General features: G+C 33.8%; 1 protein-coding gene across 1 annotated transcript in view; it reads left to right on the top strand.

Moving 5' to 3' along the window:
- Positions 1–20,786, top strand: part of LOC106876773 (sorting nexin-27) — a 111,037-nt gene that overhangs the window by 63,952 nt on the left and 26,299 nt on the right. Inside the window, exons 2-3 of the mRNA XM_014925461.3 lie at positions 3,662–3,744; positions 10,280–10,428. Coding sequence (XP_014780947.1) covers positions 3,662–3,744; positions 10,280–10,428 — 232 coding nt within the window. The remainder of the gene's footprint in view (positions 1–3,661; positions 3,745–10,279; positions 10,429–20,786) is intronic.

The following is a 20,786-nucleotide window of genomic DNA, read 5'->3' as shown; positions in this document are numbered from 1 at the left end:
TTTCCAGTCTTCTGTAAAATCATCTCCGACCATGGACAAATATTTCCTTGTTTGGAAACAAGTAAGGGTTGATGATAGGAAGAGCCTCCAGACATAGGAAACCCGGCTCAATGAATTCTGTGTGACCCATGCCAGCATGGAAAAGTAGATGTTAAAACAATGATAATGATGACAATATCTTGGTATTGTTTATATATATTAAGTATATGATATTACTTAGTACTAAAGTTCGTATCAGTTTGAGGCTATTATTAAAAAATTGACCAAAGCCAAATAACTGTTCTTTGACACTAATTGTGTTGGTTTGGTTGCTGTCAAAACATATTTAGTATTAAAAGCAAACAATTAAATTAAAACACTTAAAAAAAAAAAGAAAAGAAAAAAAAAGAAAAGAAAAAAAAAGAAAAAAAAAAAAAAAAAAAAGAAATAGTAGTTGTCATTTCAGTAGTTCATCTCACTAATTGTTCAATAAATTCAAATGCTTGCTAATTAAGCTGTTAGATGCTGGATAATTGAGATTAAAACATTGGACCTGCATAGAACAGGCTTTTTTTAGATTAATTTCTATGCTAATTGTGTTTTCTAACTTGAGCACAAAACCATTCATTTTGGTGAATGGATTAGTCGATTATATTGAACCTGATCACTTTATTGGTATTTATTTTATTGACTCTGGGAAGGATAAAAGAAAAGTCGATTTCAGAGGTATTCAGATGAAGAATATAAATTAGCTCTAACTAAAGAATACCAGCTATTTCGTCTGATTCTCAAAATATGCTTTGCCAACTTAATTCTTTTTATGTGTTATCATTCTCAATGCCCTAATGTATTTGCCACCATGCCGCTCTCACTATATCTACCCTTACGTACCTCTAGCTCTCTCTCCCCACCACTCTTGTTCATCATCCTGTACATTATTGGTTCTCAACCAGGGTCCACATAAGAATTTTGTGGGTCCACACAACAAAATAGTAAATTGGGGCCCCTGAAAAAAATTTTGCTTTAGATGTATGTATTGGTATGTATAGCATGAAACAGCTAGGTTTCTTTCTCAAACATTTTACATAGATCAATCTATAGAAATTAAGGTGGCGAACTGGCAGAAACGTTAGCATGCCAGGCAAAATGCTTAGCAGTATTTCGTCTGCGGTTACGTTCTGAGTTCAATTTCCGCCGAGGTCGACTTTGCCTTTCATCCTTTTGGGGTCGATGTAATCGACTTAATCCCTTTGTTTGTCTCCTCTATGTTTAGCCCCTTGTGGGTAGTAAAGAAATAAGAAATTAACATGTGTAAACATTAATTAATAACATTCCATAAAACTAGTTTTTGACCATCGAATGGTGATGCGGTTCATAAATAAAAAATGGTTGAGAATCTCTGCCCTATATCTTGATCCATCATCCCTGGACCACTTCTAATATCACTTACTTTTCTCTGTATTCATATTTTCCATCAAGCCTCACCTCCATCCTTGTACATCACTTATAACTCCCTTCCCATATCCCCTCCTTTCCACTCCTGATCCACACTCTGTAACCTCTTTTTGCTCACCTCCTTGCATCTTGAGGGCATCCTCTGGCACACCATCACCACCATCTTCTTCCCAGCTTCTTCCACCCACTCTAATATAATGTAGGTGAGCCATGTAGCTTTTCTATAACAAGATGGCTCTGTTTGTCCTGTCATACTTTAACCTCATCAAAAGAGACCAATAGAATAAACAGCAGACTTGAATACTGGGATTGATTTGTTTGAAGAAACCAGTCAATGCGGTGCCCCAGCATGGTCGTAGTCCAATGACTGAAACAAATAAAAAATAAAAAACCAATAACTGATGGGGCAGACAAGGGTTCCGGTCTAATTTATTGCAGCGAAATGACTTAAGTGGTTTTTAAAACATTGAATAGAAAATTGTTTTTGCTCTTTTGCAGTTTGCTCAAAATCTTGTCAACAGACTACTTCCTTCACACATAATTACATTTGTGAATTATTTGTCCGTACTATGCCCAGTATTTTTGTCAGGTAACACCTGTTCAAAGTTGTGCTTATTCTAAGATAGCTTATCTGGTTGCCTAAGCAGCTAATTACTACCAACATACATTATCTCGTACTAAAATCTTGTGTTTCTTTTCCTGATTATGATTTCATACACATTCCTCTGAATTGATAAAAATCATTAGCTTATTGAATGAAATGCCTTGCAGTATTTCTTTTGGCTCTTTACCATCTGAGTTCAAATCAGCCTTCCATCCCTGGTGGGTGGCGGGGTTTGATAAAATAATGTACCTGTCAAGTAGTAGTACTGGAAATGTAATTGATACCTGTCTTGAAGTTTTGTGGCTTTGTTTCTGTTAGAAATCATCAATTAACTCCATCCCACTAAAATTACTGGCCTTGTGCATAACTCGTTATCACCATCATCTTCATTAGTAGTTGTAGTAGTTAGTTTTTTCAGTCTGGATTCAAATGCTACCTCAGTTGATTTTCCTTTTCATCTCTCCAGATTTGTTAAATCAAATTATCAATCAACTACTGGGCTTTGATAGGGAAGAGGAGGAGGAAGTGGTGGTGGTATCTAACAAAATGATCATCATCGTTGTTGTTGTTGTTGTTGTTGGCACTCCGTCGCTTACGACGTCGAGGGTTCCAGTTGATCCGATCAACAGAACAGCCTGCTCGTGAAATTAACGTGCAAGTGGCTGAGCACTCCATAGACACGTGTACCCTTAACGTAGTTCTCGGGGATATTCAGTGTGACACAGAGCGTGACAAGGCTGGCCCCTTTGAATTACAGGCACAACAGAAACAGGAAGTAAGAGTGAGAGATAGTTGTGGTGAAAGAGTACAACAGGGTTCGCCACCATCCCCTGCCGGAGCCTCGTGGCGCTTTAGGTGTTTTCGCTCAATAAACACTCACAACGCTCGGTCTGGGAATCGAAGCCGCGATCCTATGACCGTGAGTCCGCTGCCCTAAATACTGGGCCATTGCGCCTCCACTGATCATCATCACATTGCAGTTTATCTTCCAATCAAACCTAGGCAACAATGTTTCCATTGCCTCTTTCGGTTGATGATGCTATCGCATTATTATCGCCATTATTATTTGACGTCCACTTTTCCATGGGTCAAACGGAATTTGTTGAGGTAAATTTTCTATGACCAGATCCCTTCTTGTTGCTTACCTTCACCTCTTTCCAAGCAAAGTAATATTTTCTCATGGTCGCACACACCCATTACAGAAAACCGGAAATGGACAACCTCACTTGTATGATGAAGATGATGCTCGTGTACAACCACCACATGATGTCAAGAAAAGGGTACACACAAACACAAATAAATACTGGAAACCTAATTGATTGCTACCTGTTTTGAAATTTTGTGGCTTTGTGTCTGTTAGAAATCATTATTTACTCTTCTGTTTTTTAGTGCTGTTAGTTTGCTGAAGTGTTGTTTTTATTTTTTGGCTTTGTCAGTACCACAGTCCTAGTAATAATGTCTATCTTTCATAAAAAGTATTCCTTAGCTATAGTTAAGTTTTGTTGAATAAAAATAGTTTTCTTCAACTCATCAAAAATAATGATAATAATAATAATGATGATGATATTAATGTAATGGATTGAAATGACATTTGTTCTTTTTTTTTAATTTCTTCTTACATAGAAATGGTGTTAATGTAGAAGGTGCTACACATCGACAGGTTGTGGACCTAATCAAGTCAGGTAGAGATAACCTTACTCTGACAGGTAAGAATGTTTATTTTATTACATTTATGTATTTTCACTTTGCAAATTAAAATGTAAAAAGAAAAAAGAATTATCTTAATCAAATGTAATTAAATTTTCATCTGTTATACCACTATAGACTTTAAATTATTAGAGTAGGTAAATTAGTAAAACATCTTGTTATAATAATATAGTTTCTTCTTAAGATTGTGGTAAACTTGCTTCTTTATATTAACCGAGAGATCTCCTATCAGGTAGTTTTCTGAAGAAAGGAGATGAAAAATTATGAAGCATCATCAAAAGCTTAAAACATTGGGTATAAATTATATAATTTCTATTTTATGTATGTTTTTAAAATATTATTCAGAATTAAATCATCCAAAATAGCCTATGTTTTCAACTAATGAAATATTTTTAGTGACTTATCTCAGTTTTAATTGCTGTTGTATTGACCTATCTTCTGTCAAGTAGTGAAGGTCACCTCTGTAATAAGCTGGATGATTATAAAATTATTGGAAATAATTTTATGAATTAAATTTCCAATATCAAACATTATTTGATGTTCAATATTGGAAAATGTGTTTGCTGTCTCCAAAGAGGAATTTATATATATATATATATATATATATAAAAGATTAAATTATTTGATGTTTAGTTTGAAGCAATTATCCTAAAAGATAGCTGTTGAAGAAGAGACTTATTTCAGTGATATTTCTGTATAATATTGGTGAAAAATAGCAGTAAATTACAAAATATAAAACATATGCTTATTTTAAGTTATTTTCTGGAGCAGGAAATATGTTGCACTTCTTTTTATAAATTATTAATTGTTGTGATAAACATGATGACCTTAGCTCCAAAATACCTATCCTTAAAATATTTCTTCAAAAACTCTGCTGTTATAGGAAGAAATTGGCAAAATTAAAATCTTGTATAAATTCTTATTCTTTACATATTAATAATATTATTGCATGGAAGCAATTGCAATCCTTGGCATGGCTTTATGGTTTAGAAGCTTGTTTTCCATCCATGTGGTCCTGGATTCTGTCCCACTCTGTGACATCTTGGGTAAATGGATTGGGATTCTGTCCCACTCTGTGATATCCTGGGCTGACCAAAGCCTTGTGAATGGATTTGGTAGATGATAACTGATAACAATTTTAATATTAATTTAGGTGCATAGTTTGTAGTTTTGAGGGAAGTGGATTAGTTGATAATCTCAACCACAATGATGTGTTTGCTGTCTCCAAAGATGATCTTAGTGGAATTTGAACGAAGTAGTTGGTCAATTTATTGCCAGTAATAATAATAATAATAACTGATTATTTCAAGAATAGATAGTTATTGATTACTTGTTGTGATTGCTCCTGGTGCTCTGAGATAAATTAATTTTGTGTGTCGTAAATAATAATAATTCCACTAACAGTAACCATTTCATTAAAAGTAGCCAGTGGGATGATTACTCATTAGACTCATTATATATATTGTTTATAAGTAAGGAGAAAAGTTTACCAGAAGAGTGCAATATTAGGTTTATTTTTATTATTTCTAGTGTTCTCAAGGCAGTGATCTGACAGAATCATTAACATGTCAAACAAAATGCTTAATGACATTGCTTCCAGCTGTGTTCAAATTCCCCCAAGGTCGACTTTGCCTTTCATCCTTTCAGAATCAATAAAAGTACTGTTGTGCACTGGAATTGATGTAATTGACTACTCCTTCCCTCAAAATTTTAGGCCTTGTGTCTGCAGTCGAAAGAATTGTTTCTAGTGTTCTAGTTTTGAAGGTTACAATTAGAAATGAAATGCAGTACCACAAAGAGACATGTTTTCAGATATTGACAGCTTTGTGCTCAGCTTTAAGCTTTGAAATGCATACCTATTAATGAAATATTTGAAGAATGGCTGTTTACATGTTTTCTCTGTGTGTGAGATAACCAAGAACATAATTAGAAGAATGTTATTTCTGATAGGCTTGGCCATTTCATTAATGTCACAGTGAATTCTGTTTAAACTCTTTCAATACCAACCTTCACAAGACCACTGCTGGTTCTTTGGATAGAAAAGTGCCTGTTTTAAAAACCTCATGTTGAAATTAAAACCATATGCAATTTTACATAACAACCATTTGTTATGTTCCAAAGAACCAGCTTGATATAAAAATAAATGTAAAAGTTATTTTTACTAAAAACAACCAAATTGTTGAACATATTTGAAATTAATTGAAACACACAGGCAGTATATTTCATTAGAAATACGACCATGAAAAGGTTAAACAACCAGTTGAATATGTAGTACTAATTGAGCATCAGTAAATGCTGATGTTGTGATGTCAATACTAGCGATGATAATGTTGTAAAGATTATACGTTTCGCCTTCTCTGATTTTAATGCATGAGTATCACACCGATATAATACTGTAATTTTGACAAATACATAATTTAGTTTGTGTTTTTATATAGAGTGAAAGTATTAGTTCATTAACACCATTTAATTGAGAAACATCTGTCGCTTACAGTGCCTTCTTTATATTCTGGTAAAGAAACAGAAAAACTGTTGTAGTTCAACCCCAGGTCAGGTCTGCTTCAGCAGACCTGTGATGGAAGACGTTCTAGATTATTATTGTTTACTTGTTTCAATCATTGGACTGAGGCCATGCTTGTGTTCTGTGAAACATTGTCATTTTCCTGGGCACAATACAAGGATCTTGTTATTTTGTGTATATTTCCTTTCTAAGATGTTAGCTCATTATTGAGGGGAGATTGAGTTGCTCTCTTTGGCAAGTTGAGTGACTATGTAGGGTCTCAGTCTTTTAGGATTGAGTGAGAGTGTCTTTGCTTTAGTTCTCTAAATCTTTTCCTTGGGGTATCTGATATTTGTAATCTGCTCTAATTCATAAACTTAGATAAACTTACATATGTTTTAACCAAAGATTGGTTCAAGCCATGTCTAACTTAATGGCACCATCTGATAGGATTATCTAAATCCTTTTTTAAGTCAAGTTTTGTTTATGGTCCATTCAAGTAGTGAGTTCTTGTTGAGTGAGTTGTATCCAGGTATGGGTGGCTTATCTGGTATTCCTTGAAGAAAACTGTCCAGACTCCATTTAAAAGTAATAGGGAGCCTCTATGAGGTTACTTGACCTGCTTGAAACAGCAACCAATCATCTCAAAAATAAAGACAATGAATACTGTAGTCCAAAGTACACTGCTTCAGTATATAATAAAACTGGATGATCATAAACAAGAAATGATTTCTTGATCTTTACAGTTATTTCACCAGAAATAAAGGATCTATTGTTTCAAGGTCTAGGACAAACTGAAAAATTTGCAAAGAATGTTTTCTAGTCTGTTCTAATAATAACAAAATATCCATTGTAAGTATTTGAGAGAACAGTTATTTTACTGTAAACTCCTGTGTTGACCTCCTTTTATATATATAAATACTAGACTACAAGGAATTGTTATATAATGTATACATAAAATTAATGGAAACAATTTTCCCATTTCAGCATTATGTTACTTTCAGAGTATTTTCCCATTATGTACTGTTTTGGCCATTTATGAAGGTATCCAAAAAATCTGCATAACTTGGGAATCCGTGGTCTGATTTACACGAAACTTGTTTTATTCTATTCGTATTTACATTTCAGAGGTATTTTTACTTTCAGAGTGTTTTCCCATTATGTGCCAGTTTGGCTGTATTAAATTACAGACAGGCATGCATGCACAACCATGCAAGCAGAACTGGCATAACTACAGACGGGTACTCCCACCAACTCTGTTGCTTCATAACTTCCAGAAAAATGGATACTTTCTCACGAAATTTTCAACAAATACTACTCAGGTGATATGGATTCAGAGTATATAGGGATTTACGAGAAAGAATTTTATTGAGGGGGTAAGGAGAGGAGTTTTGGAAAATTCACATGATCCGACTAATTTCCCTTCATAACTTACAGGAAAATCGATATCTTTCAATGAAATTTTATACAAATACCTTTCAAACAGCATAGATTACAAGGGTAAAGAGATTTGTGGGGAAAATGTTTTCGGAGGGGGTGGGGAGAGGAGTTTCGAAGACCAGAGTTTTGGACCAGGAAGACCAAATAAGTTGGAACTACTCTGTTTTGGTGGGGATTTTTTCCTTTTTTTTTTTAACTACAACCTTCAAAATGATGTGGACAGGGAACATCTTTATAATCGTAATCTATGCTGATTGAAAGGTATTTGCATAAAATTTCACTGAAAGAAATCCATTTTCCTGAAAGTTATGAGGGAAAAAAGCCAGATTGTGTGAATTTTCCAATACTCCTCTTCCCACCCCTTAGGAAAAATTCTTTTCCATAAATCCCTATATACCCAGAATCCACAGTATTTGAGCGGTATTTGTTGATAATTTTGTCAAAAAGTATCCATTCTTCTGGAAGTTATGAAGCAACAAAGTCGATGGGGTACACATCTGTAGTTCTACCAACAAAACTATCCAGTGTTCAATTTTCTAAACTGTTTTCACAGCCATTCTGCTTTTGAAAATTTCCTTATTTTCTGCAGAATACTTACTTACTCGGTACTTATAAGTTTGCTTACAAAATTATCTCCTATTTACATGTGTGTGTGTGTGTGTTTGTTTGTTTGTGTAACCCTTATTTTGACATCATATGATGGTTGTAAATAAGCATCATACAAGTGATTTTATTAGTTTCCAGTCTTCCATGGAAATCGTGGGAAATATAAACTTGCATGGAAAGAGATTAGCTGGCAACAGGAAGAACATCCAGCCATAGAAAAACTCTCTTCAAGTTCCATTTGACCCATGCAAGTGGGCATTAAATAGTGATGGTGATGATGATGATGATGATGATGACAATGAAGATGTCTGTCTGTGTCATAATGACAGATTGAAAAGATTGGTGGCACGACAAGCATCTGATTGTAAAATGCTGTCTCACAAGAACTGTTCATGGAGAAGCAGACATAAAATGTTGATGATGGTGAAGCCATTTACATATATCACTTATAATAATTTCCGGCATGTATTTATATATTTTCTGTGACGCACTAGGAGGTAATGTAACCACAAATTACAAGTGAGAGTGACAGAATTAAAATGACAGGGGAAGAGAGAAAGAAAGAGGTGTGGTAGTCTATCTGCAGGTGTGTGACACACAGACACACAGAAAGTGGGCGTATGCATCTCTATTTTTTGTAATGTATATAAATGGATCTCTGTAGTTAGACACCTATTTGTCTTGGTTAACTATTCAATGATACTGCTTCAACCATGAGCTCTTTCTCCAGCACTCTGTTTATCCTATCTATCTGTTTATCTATGTCTGTCTCTATATCTAACTGTCTATCTCTTTCTCTGTCTGTCAACTGAGCTATCTGCCAATTTATCCATCCATCCATCTATCTATCCATCAATCCTAAACATAAATAATGCATTGTTATATGTGTGTGTGTGTATATATATATATATATATATATATATATATATATATATATCCATATGGTCTTGAAGGTGTAGACATAACTGCAAGGATGCAGGGTTTGCTTTGTAACCATGTAGTTTCAACTTCTATTTCAAGTGTCTTATACTGTAGCCCTGTGCCAATCAGTGCCTTGTCAGGGAATTTGGTAGACCAGAAACTGTGTCAAAGCCTATCATATACAGATATACATACATATATGTGAGTGTGTGTGTTTGAGTTTGTTCTTTACCACTGTTACCTGACAACCAGCGTTGGTTTGCTTATGTCCCCATAACTTAACATTTTGGCAAAAGAACATTCTTTCTCATTTGTCTGTTGAGCATCAATTCTCATTTGTCTGGCACTCATCAACATATAAACTACACACACACACACACACACACGCTAGTGTACATACGTATATATGTGTATGTGTTTGTGCATACCATTGTCTAGCCATTACTTGATAGTTGTGACTGGGCATCATCTTCATACAAGTGAGGTTATTTGTTACCATGAAAAATATGTCTGGCTGTGGGAAATATTACCTTCCTTGGAAATGGAAACAGGCGAAGAATGCAACTGGAAGGGCATCCAGCTGTTGAAAATTTGCCTCAACAAACCCCACCAGATCCAGGCAAACATGATGATGACAGCCATATTTCTTCTCTGTTGGATGGCATGTAATAATGATAGTAGTTTGCTGTACACGAACCGGTCTTATTACAGCTAATGAAAGACATTGAAATAAAACTCTATCTATATTTTTCTTAGGGAAATAAAATGGTGTAAAACCAGTTAATCTATATGTCTATAGAAATCAAAAATGACATAAGTTTTAAAATTTATCTTTTTCTGGAGCCATTTTAAAATTTATCTTTTTCTGGAGCCATTTTAAAATTTGCATTGATATTTGCAGCTTTTATTAATTCTATTTATGTGCTTTGATTTTTTGTAAAATTTATCATGTTTTTGAAAGCATTTCAAAATTTGTATTGAGAGTTTTTTTTTTCTTACTTCTTTTATGACATTTGGATTATTATTTTGTTTTGTTTTATTGATTGATTTATTTATTGCCATTTTAGTGATATCTGTACCTGAGCGTGTGGCTGAGAGATTGGAACCAAGTGATGATTCTTCAGGACCATCTCTCATTGATTATTCAGAACGACGTTCACTTCCTATTTCCATACCAGATTATCAGTCTGTAGAAAATAATGGTGAAAAATATGTGGTAAGATTTATTGTGTCGCCTATTACACCTATTTTTATGCAACAAACTGAGCATTTAACACCATTTATCTTACAACGTTACTCTCACTTTCTTTTCCAATATCATTTATTTGTTTTCTTTTAGTTTTATTATTCCACCTAACACCTTTTTTTTTTTTTTTGGTAATGTATTCCTTTTGAATGTTTTCAATATTTTCATACAAATTTAGTCACAAATATATTTTAAATTATGTTTATTTTTGTATAGTGATATGAACAGACAAAAATCAAATGATTTGGGTATGAATAAATACAGAAAAGTCAACTTTGGTTTTACATTATATTGTAGTGATAGGAATTAGTGTTGCAGAATATGTGGAAATTTTGTCAAGAAATTGTATTTTAAGAATCAGAGATCTCAAGATGTCTGGATGTGGCAGGGGTTTATTGTCTATTTATTACATCCTATTTCACTGCACTAAAAAAATTGTTGAACCTATTTTCAACCATGCACACTGAAACAAGCAGTCATAAATTGTACAACATGATAACTGCAGCAAAGTTTGTACATATGGGTTAGGAGAATATTATCTTAACTCTCCAATAACTGTCCCTCATTTATCATGTGTTTACTTGATACAAAAGAATATCAAAAGACAATGAGAAAAACTGTGTTAGATACTCAACAGAATCAAATTAATATACAAATAGACAAAGAAAACCATTCACTCAAGCAAAGAATTTTCCAGTTTGTATCAGAAGTTATGCAAGAAATCTATGCTAATTGACTAGTATACATTCAGTTGGTTTCTTTTTTTTCTTTTGTTGTTTTTGTTTTTGCTGAACTACCATCTCTCTTGGCTTGTTGAGAAGTTGAAATTAACAAAGCTTGTTACTTGATATTCTTTTTTTACTCCGATCTATGGACTAACTTCATCTTTAAAGAAACATTTATATATGATATAGATTTGCCACTTACATGCCTCCTCAATTCAGTCTTTGATGTTAATTTTTTTTTTTTTTTTTGCTACAATGAAACCAATAAGTTTTCTTTGAAATGTCATATATTTTTTTTATTATGTCCAAATCTACATAGATCAAACACACTTCTTCATCAATTCCAAACATAATATATGGACCAGAAGTACTTGCAAAAATATTCAGTTTAAAAAAAAATAATAAATAATTGCTTTATATAAATTTCACATACATATTGCATACTGGACACAAGCATGGCTGGTTGGTTGAGAAATATGCTTTACTATACAGCAATTCTAAGTTCAATGTCATTGTGCAATATTTTGAGCAAATATCTTCTTTCAATAATTCCAATTTCACCAAAGTGTTTGAGATAAATTTGGTTGGTGTGGACTATTTAGAAGCCCATTGTGTGTGTGTGTGTGACTGTATGGTTTAGAAGCTTGTTTCCCAACCATGCAGTTTCAAGTTCAGTCTATGCATGGTACCTTGTGTAAGTTTTTTCTACTGTAGCCATAGTCTGGCCAAAGCTTTATGTGCAAATTTGGTTGACAGAAATGGAAAGAAGCCTGTTTGTGTGTGCGCGTGTGTGTGTATGCATGTGTGTATGTATATATGTGCTTGAGTGTCTGCAAGATTGTGTCACCTTGTCTTGATATCACATGATAATTGTAAATGAGTGTTATTGTCATATAAACGATGACATTTCCAGTCTTCTCTGAAAACATGTCTGGCCATGGGGAAATATTACCTTACTTACAAACAGATGAGGGTTGGTGACAGGAAAGGCATCCAACCACTGAAAATCTGCCTCAGTAAACTTCATCTGATGCATGCAAGCAGGGAAAAAATGTGCATTAAGATGATGATAATGTGACAAGCAAGAAATGAATAAAAAGTGAATTTGACAACTTTTGTGTGTTTTCAGATGACTAAAATGGTTTTTCTATGATGTAATTGCTTTATAACAAGATTCTTTAATAAAATCTATGATAGATTTAAGTTGGAGATGAATGCTTTAAGATGAGACAATTTGTGTAAGAATCAGAAACAGTTTGAGGCAAGTTGGCATCTCAAAAGGGTTAATTGGATTATTACTGCACATTCACAATGTTAAGCTTACTTTCCAAGGTAGATTGGATTGGTCATGCTCTGTGTTAATATGTAATTGACATTTATGTGATTTGCATTAATCAACTAATGTTCATCATCAAAACAATTAGTGAGATGACTTTTCAGCTCACATTGACCACAAAATGTGAATTTCACTGAAACCACTATTAATAGCCTCTGTATGATTACTCAATCTATTGGAAGTGGCTACCAAATCTCCCTCAGGTTACTGTCTCCAAAAAAGGGACCCATCTCTCCTACTCTTGTTCTCCTCTCCTCCTCCTCCCCTGCACATTATCTCCATATTTTTTCATCTTCTTAGAAGTTTATTGGACTTCTCCTCTCCATCCTTCTTGTACTCCTACTTATTGCCTTCTCTCTCTTGATCCTGTCCTATTCTTTCACCTCCTCCCCTCCATACAGATATTCATCCTTAACAACACCTCCACCCTTATTCTATTCACTAAATTTATCTCTATACCCATCTCTAACCGTCCGTTACTCTCCTCATACATTCGAATGGACTCCTCTACCCACCCTTCCAAATTCTTTGACCATATTCTCTCTGATACTCTCCTTTCTTGAATCTTGATAGTATACTCTGATACCTCACCATCACTACCATTGTTTCCATAATGGCTACTCCTACCTACCTTTATATAAAGTGGGGTAGCCATGTATCTCCTCTATAGCAAGACACATTTGCCTGTTCCTCTACCATACTTTAGCTTCTCATAACCTAGCATTAAGCCACCTTTTTCTCTAATACAACCCTATTCAGTTTGAGGCTCTTTTTCTTTATCTTGCAAGTTACTTAGTTACCTCACTAGTGCCAGTGTCATTAAAAAAGGCACCCAGTACACTCTATAAAGTGGTTGGCATCAAGAAAAGCATCCAGCTGTGGAAACCATTGCCAGAACAGGTATTGGAGCCCTGTTAGATTCTCTCAATCTGTCCAGCTCATTTCAGGAAAACAATTGATGTGTGGAAAAACATAAAAACAGAAATGGCTGCAATACCTGTCATCCTAAGTCTGTTTGATCAGGACAGTTGTCCTGGGGCTAAACAACAACTACTTTTGCAATCTAGTGAAGGAGCTTCTACATGGGTTGCATGATTTGCTAGAAATAGCTGTTATCTCACCCTCAAAACACATCTCATTGTCTACTAATTCATAAAGAGAGGAGAATACTTCAAAATTTCACCCATATTTCTTTTGTTGGATGGTGGTGGGCTGATATTTGTATGTTTGACAACAACTGCATTAGATAATGTAAACTGGGATACATGATATCCCAGTTTAATTGTCAAATCACACCTTAATGTTAGAGAAATGATATTCATTGGATAAAGAAGTCCAAAATTCACTGTCTGCAAATAAAGACAGGATGATCCTAATAGGAATGTCTTTGTTTATTCGTTTCCTGTCAAACATGATCAGAGTTTGTATGGCTTTAATCATAGTTTGCTCAGTCAGCATTCGCCTTGGGCTAAACAGCAAACACAGAAATTGCAATTAATTACGAGCTCAATAACAACTGAAATCATACATTTATTGATTTGACAGGGAAAACACCCACTTACACCAAAAAAAAAAAAAAAAAGAAAGAAAAAACGCAGATGCATGACAGTGCTTTAAATTTAAATCATTAAAATCTACTTTTCAGAAAATATATATATATATATTGAAACAAATGTTCAAACAAAACAGTTGTTTTAATAGCAGCAACTGCAGAAAAATTTCTTCTCTTCTATGTTGGCTAATTATATAAATTGTCATTTAAAACTCCTACTCTAATTCTGGCTGTCTCAATCTGGCCACTCTCCCTAGCTTTTCTCTTTTCCTTTGTTCTTGACATATTTCCAATTTCATTTCTTTTTATCTTCACATCCTCATTTTCCCAAAGTACAAATTCTTTTGCATTTATCTCGAAAATGTAACTCACTTCTACTTGCAGTTAACAGAACATTTGTTTACAGCCAGAAACTTTTACTGGTTAAAATTTTCCTGATTATTAACATAATCTTTTGTCTTTTAATTCCAATTTACCATTATACTAATTCAATATACCTCTAACCCTTTCATTAACTATATTTCTAACCAAAATACACACCTGTGTGTTTCATTTAAATTCTTAAAATAATGTAGACTGATTTCATGAAACTATAATTTTTTTTATTGATATATTAATATATTAAAGTGGTGTTTGGAATATAGCTAAATAAAAGATTTTTACATAAATCTATTATAGAATTTGCCTCAGAACTACTCTAATTATAGTTATGTACAGATAAAATATAAAATATAATGTTATTCAAATTTTGTTTAAATATCATTGTATAAAATGGGTTAGTGAACCAATATTGTATTATATGATATAACTTACAAAATACACATTATTATATTTAAAGCAAAAATGCTTTAATTTCATCACATTTTGTCTCCTTTTTCTTTTCTTGCATAACAATCAGTTTTTGCCATTATTATATGGAACATTCAAAGTACCAAGCTGGCAGAATCATTAGTGCATTGGACAAAATGATTAGCAGCATTTCTTCAGGCTCTTTACATTCTCAGTTCAAATTCTGCCGAGATCATCTTTGTCTTTCAGAGCCAATGAAATAAGTACCAGTTGAGTTGATATAACTGACTAACTCCTTCCCTAAAATTGTAGACTTTCTACCAAAATTTGAAATCATTATGGGGAACATTTGAATTGGATTAAATAAAAGCAAATAGTCTTTGGGTTCTAAGTTATAAAGATGAATGATTGCTTCCTAATCTTATGCTTTCAGATTCAGTCCCACTGCACAGCACTTTGAGCAGGTTTCTACAGTTGAATGCCATTCTTTAATGCCAATCATTTTACAGAGTGTGCTGGGTGTTTTTTATGTGGCGCCAGCAGCAGTGAGGTCCCTAAGAAATTGACTAGACAAGACTCCTCAACTGAAGTGGGGAGTAGTATTGAAGGAGGTGGCTTGATGCCAGGTGATGTGAGGTTAAAGTAAGATAGCAGGACTGGAACAGTAGTCTTGCTGTAGTGGAAATACGTGGTTACCCCAGTTGGAAAAGAGAGACAAGATGGTGGTGAAGATGTTTCAGAAGATACAAAATGTTATTAAAGGTGGTTGGGGGGAGGGGTAATGATATGAAAAGGAATAATTAAACTATAATATATAACAAAACAGCTGAATTGTCAAGTATCCAAACTGCTCTGAGTTGGATCATTGTATGTAAAGGGTATTGTTGTTGTGTAGCCTCATGTCGGCACTGATTGAGAAGGCTATAGCCAAAGGCATTCCAGCTGCAACCGTCTTTGTTTTATTCAGTATTTAGGACTATATTATACAATGTATGATTTGTGAAAATTTAGCTATTATTTCTTGCAGATCAAGCAACCACATAGAGGCATTGTCTTTAGCTAGCAAAATGTATTGTGAAGTCATTATGTATTTAGCTACCATCCAAATGACCTTCTCCATATTATAGTTTGTATATTAGAATTGATTTTTTTTTTTAAATGTTGTTTTATTTTTTTTTTTTAGTTTCTGAAGTTCATCCACTAAATTATTGAAATTAATTTCAGTTGTACCTTTGATTCAAATGATGACTGTGAATGTGTATAGTTTGGGGAGGAAAAAATAATTGATTACTCCACATTAGGGAACAAAACAATATATTGATATAACTAATTCTAAGTTTGATACAAAACTTTTTCAGACAGAATATATTGAATTCATATCAACTGTCTATACTTTAGATTTATTGAGCATTGAAGTCTTATAATTTACAAAGAATATCAGCAGCCTTCAATGTACCGATGCCAGAAATTTCACGTAGAAGCAACTATTTTTAACTTGATTATGAGGAACATGTGCAACAGACGTGAACTGATATATCCTGTTGTAAACACACGTTACAGGGTGTGTCTGTTGAGGTGCGTGTGATTTCTCTACCCACCACCTCCAAATAAAGGAACACTTTAATTGCCATATTAATAAATATCTTGCAGTTGTTGGCATTTAATCCTAGATCAACTCTGATCAAAAGTATTCTTGCTGGAACCGTCTCTTACTTTTTATACATTGGAAATTTGACTGTTTGGTATATCTGTCTTTATTTCAGTTGATAAAGTTTGATCTGAAGAAGATTTTGTTGCTTTTTCTAGCTGGTCAAGTGAATATATAGAGGCTCCTTAATTGAGTTGTATTTCTTTGAAACCAGAGCTGAAAATATTATGGAAATTCCCAATATTTTCCCCTCAATATTGGTTATTGTTATCTGAATTCAGGTCAACCCTTTTATCAAAGGTTTTCTGTGAACTACCTCCATCTTATATTCAGACAGAGTATATCTAATAATCTAATATAAAGCGCCCATTGCATGCTGTAAAGGGATTGGTGTTAAGATGGGCATCCAGCTGTAGAAACCATACCAAAGCAGGCACTGGAACATGATGTAGTCTTTGGGCCTGTCAGATCCTAACAAACCATTCAGCCCTTGCCTGCATGGAACGTAGATGTTAAATGATAATGATGATGATGATGATGAATCTAAGAGATTATTTACTGGTATCTTCCATCTATAAGATAAAGCACATTCGTGTGTGCTTTGAAGAAGATTGCATTGCTATTTCTTGTGGATTGAATGACAATGTAGAGGTTCGTTTTTTAGCCCAGCTAAATAGGGGTTTCTCATTTTGATAGAAGACAAAGACAGCAAATCTGCAAGAGAACATTATAATTGACTAGTCATCATCATTATTGTTTTAATCCTTTACTCTTTAAAACTGGCCATATTCAGCTCAAATATTCTTCCTGTTTTATATTCAAACTGACCAGATCCAGCCTCTAAGATCTTCACCCCGATGTTATTCTAAGAATAAACAATCACATCATCAAAATCTCAATGCTACAAGACAATGCAGAGTAATTCAAAATAATGTGAATATATATATAAACATAACATTTAACAGAGTAATCTGAATGTTAAAGGGTCAACATGCACTTTTTCGTGCTTGCATGCATTGAACAAAATTTGTTGAGGCAGATTTTCTGTGGTTGGATGTACATCCAGTTGTCAACTCATACCTATTTCTAAGCAGAGCAATGTTTCCCCATGGCCTCACATATTTTCGTTGTATATTGGAAATGAATGGCTCCTTCTGTGTGGGAGTGACAATCATTTACAAAGATCACACACACAATTACGTGACAAGCTTCTTTCAGTTTCCATCTCGCAGATGCTCTCGCAAGGCTTTGGTTAGCCCGGAGCTATATCAGAAGACACTTGCCCAATGAGTCACACAGTGGGATTGAACCTTCATCATGTGGTTGGGAAACAAACTACTTACTACATAGACACACGTGCTGTTCAGTGATCATCAGGAAATTTTTTTTGAATGGTTAAAGAAAGATGCAAACTTTTCTGATAAAAATAAAACTATTTTTTAGATAAATTCCATCAGCAGAAACATTATCTATAGTTTTGAAAACATATCTCTGCAAATTTTCGTTAAAAAAGTATGCATTATTAAGAAATTTATGAGGAAACAAATTGAGGTGGAGCCACTAAAATTTTAGTTATACCTATTGAAATGTGTTTTGTATTGTGTATATTGTGTATTCAGAAATGTAAATAATTCATGAAAGAAGAACATAATATCCATCATTTTAAAATATAAACAAGATTCACTTTTATTATGTTTTCATGAAAGAATACTTCAGTTTTATAATGCATATATATACATTTGGAAAATATTAATAAAAATATTTATGATATTTATATTTTGTCAGTTTATGTTAAAAGTATAGTTTTATATTTAGTTCTTTTATTAGTTTCAGCCGTTTATTTTTAAATTTTTAGTATCTTTTTAGTGACTATTCTTGACAAATTAGCTCTGTTTGAATATTTTCATTGCCATGATTTTGGATAAGTTTAAAAAGTGGAAAGTTACAATATACGTAATTTAACCAAAAGTAAAATTACTCACAGTTATAAAATCTATGATGTTATTGATTCTTAGGTGAAGCTTGGCTATGTGGTAAGAAGCTTGCCTCCTACCCACATGGTTCCAAGTTCAGTCCCACTGCGTGGCACCTTGGACAAGTGTCTTCTACTATAGCCTCGGGCCGACCAAAGCCTTGTGAGTGGATTTATTGGATGGAAACTGAAAGAAACCCATCTATGTATCTGTGTTTGTCCCTCCATCACTGCTTGACAATTGGTGTTGGTGTGTTTACATCCCCGTAACGTAGTGGTTTGGCAAAAGAGACTGATAGAATAAGTACTAGGCTTAAAAAATAAGTTCTGCAGTCGATTTATTTGACTAAAACCTATCAAGGCATTGCTCCAGTATGGCCGTAGTCTGTCATCATCTACTTCCAGCTCTTTTGATACCAAACCACTGGAGACCATCTCTGGTTCTGTGACAAAAACTCCCTGTTTTAAAACCATTTAAATAATGCTTTTCATGACAATTTATGTTCCAGATTTTAGCTTAATAAATAGCTAAGTTATTTTACTTAATTCTTCCCTATTTTCACATTTAATTGAAATAAAAGCAGTATATTTTAATAGAAACAGGCTACCAAAATGTCTAAACAACTTCTGTATCTCATTTTTATACTTGCTAAATTAAAAAAAACTTGCTGCTTCATACACACCTTTTCAGCCAAATAAAATTAGGATTTATATTGACTTCTAAGAGCAACTTAGAGGCTGCTGTTAAGTGGATATAAATTCACACCTGAAGTTTTGAAAATTAAAGGGCTGAAACAGCATTTTCAAAGTACTTACAGTTTTCGTATCAATAATTTCATCATCATCATCATCATTTTTCTTTTTTAATTCTTGTGGTAAGTCTTCAATAACACACACAAATGGATTCACTACCCAACTGTACTTCTTATATGGTATCTCAGAAAACCACACACTTTTCCAGGATGTTCTAGAAAGGTATTCGTGGCAACCTCTGCAATTTCTGTGGCTTCTGAAAAAAGTTTGAAGAGATATCAGTGAAACATAATTCCTCAGTTTCTCCCAAAATGCACTCTTTTTCCATTTTGCAGAAACATATTTAAATGCTTTCCCTGAAGGGACAAGTTGAGAGTATTGACTTGCTAAAGAATTCAGTGAGATAAATTTATCACAAATGTCTCTCTTCAGTCAGAAAATTGACTAAATCTGATTCCTGTGATGAAAGAATTATTTCTTTCGGTCTTTAGAAAGTTCCTTATACAGCAGTAACGTTTTATTGCCAGCCCCTGCTGTATTACATAATCCAAATGATAATCCAGTATTTGTTGGATTGGTTTTAAGGAATTCATGATCTCATAAAAGTTTCCATAGTGACATATATAAATCATGGCTTATTTCCTTCAATTTTAAAACCTATCAGAAAATAATTCAATATGCTTGCAAAATTTGTTCTGTTGCAAGCTGTTTGACAATGACACATAATTCAATGTGCTTTCCTGTAATGTTAGCCAGTGCATATTGTGGCATCCGCACTCACAAAGAGGCTGTTAGTTGAAAGGAAAGTTAGCAAAAGCTGGAGAATTTCGCTTCATGTGGTTTATAAAAACAAAATGTTTTTCTGAACAGAAAATTGCAATCAAAGAATGGCGAGATTACTGCTTACTTCATGTTCAAATAGAATGCTTGAATGAAATACAGATTTTACTGATTAATATGCTGCAAACTACTGCTCTTTTGACAAATATATTGCTTTCTGCTTGCAGAATTAGTACACAGGAATATATCATATTTATCTATTATACATCTATAAAGCCAATGGCAAACAAGCAATGTGGGGTAACACGGTAAGGATGTAGCGCTAAGATGTAAATAGTATGTTTAGGTGGGTTGGTGTTGTTCTTGCAGATCAAAGGGAACGGCCTTTTGTGACAAATCCAGTATCTCTGAACTGGCAGCAGGTTTCAAAGATCAGCTGAATTTTTACATAATGTAATGGCTAGATGTAGTTTGAAGTTTAGAATGGCAAGAGTTGGTGGGTTTCTTGTTAGCAGATCAAAGTGAATGAGCTGTCATGGCAGTTATGTTAATTTCAATGGCTAAAAACCACTGGCCATCTAATTGATCAGGATTACAGTTATCAGAATCCATTTAATCCATCAACTGCAAAATTAAATTTCATGATTATTTCAGTAATGATGTTAAATACCTACCAAAAAATAGAAATTGGTATTTTCTGCAACTCAAGGTTGCCTCAATAAACTTGACATAGATGCAGGAGTGGCTGTGTGGTAAGTAGCTTGCTTACCAAC

The sequence above is a fragment of the Octopus bimaculoides genome, chromosome 12 (genome assembly GCF_046866305.1).
Source record: "Octopus bimaculoides isolate indiv1 chromosome 12, ASM4686630v1, whole genome shotgun sequence".
Lineage (NCBI taxonomy): Eukaryota > Metazoa > Mollusca > Cephalopoda > Octopoda > Octopodidae > Octopus > Octopus bimaculoides.
The sequence above is the reverse complement of the archived record's forward strand: the minus strand, read 5'-3'. Positions and strand labels throughout refer to the sequence as shown.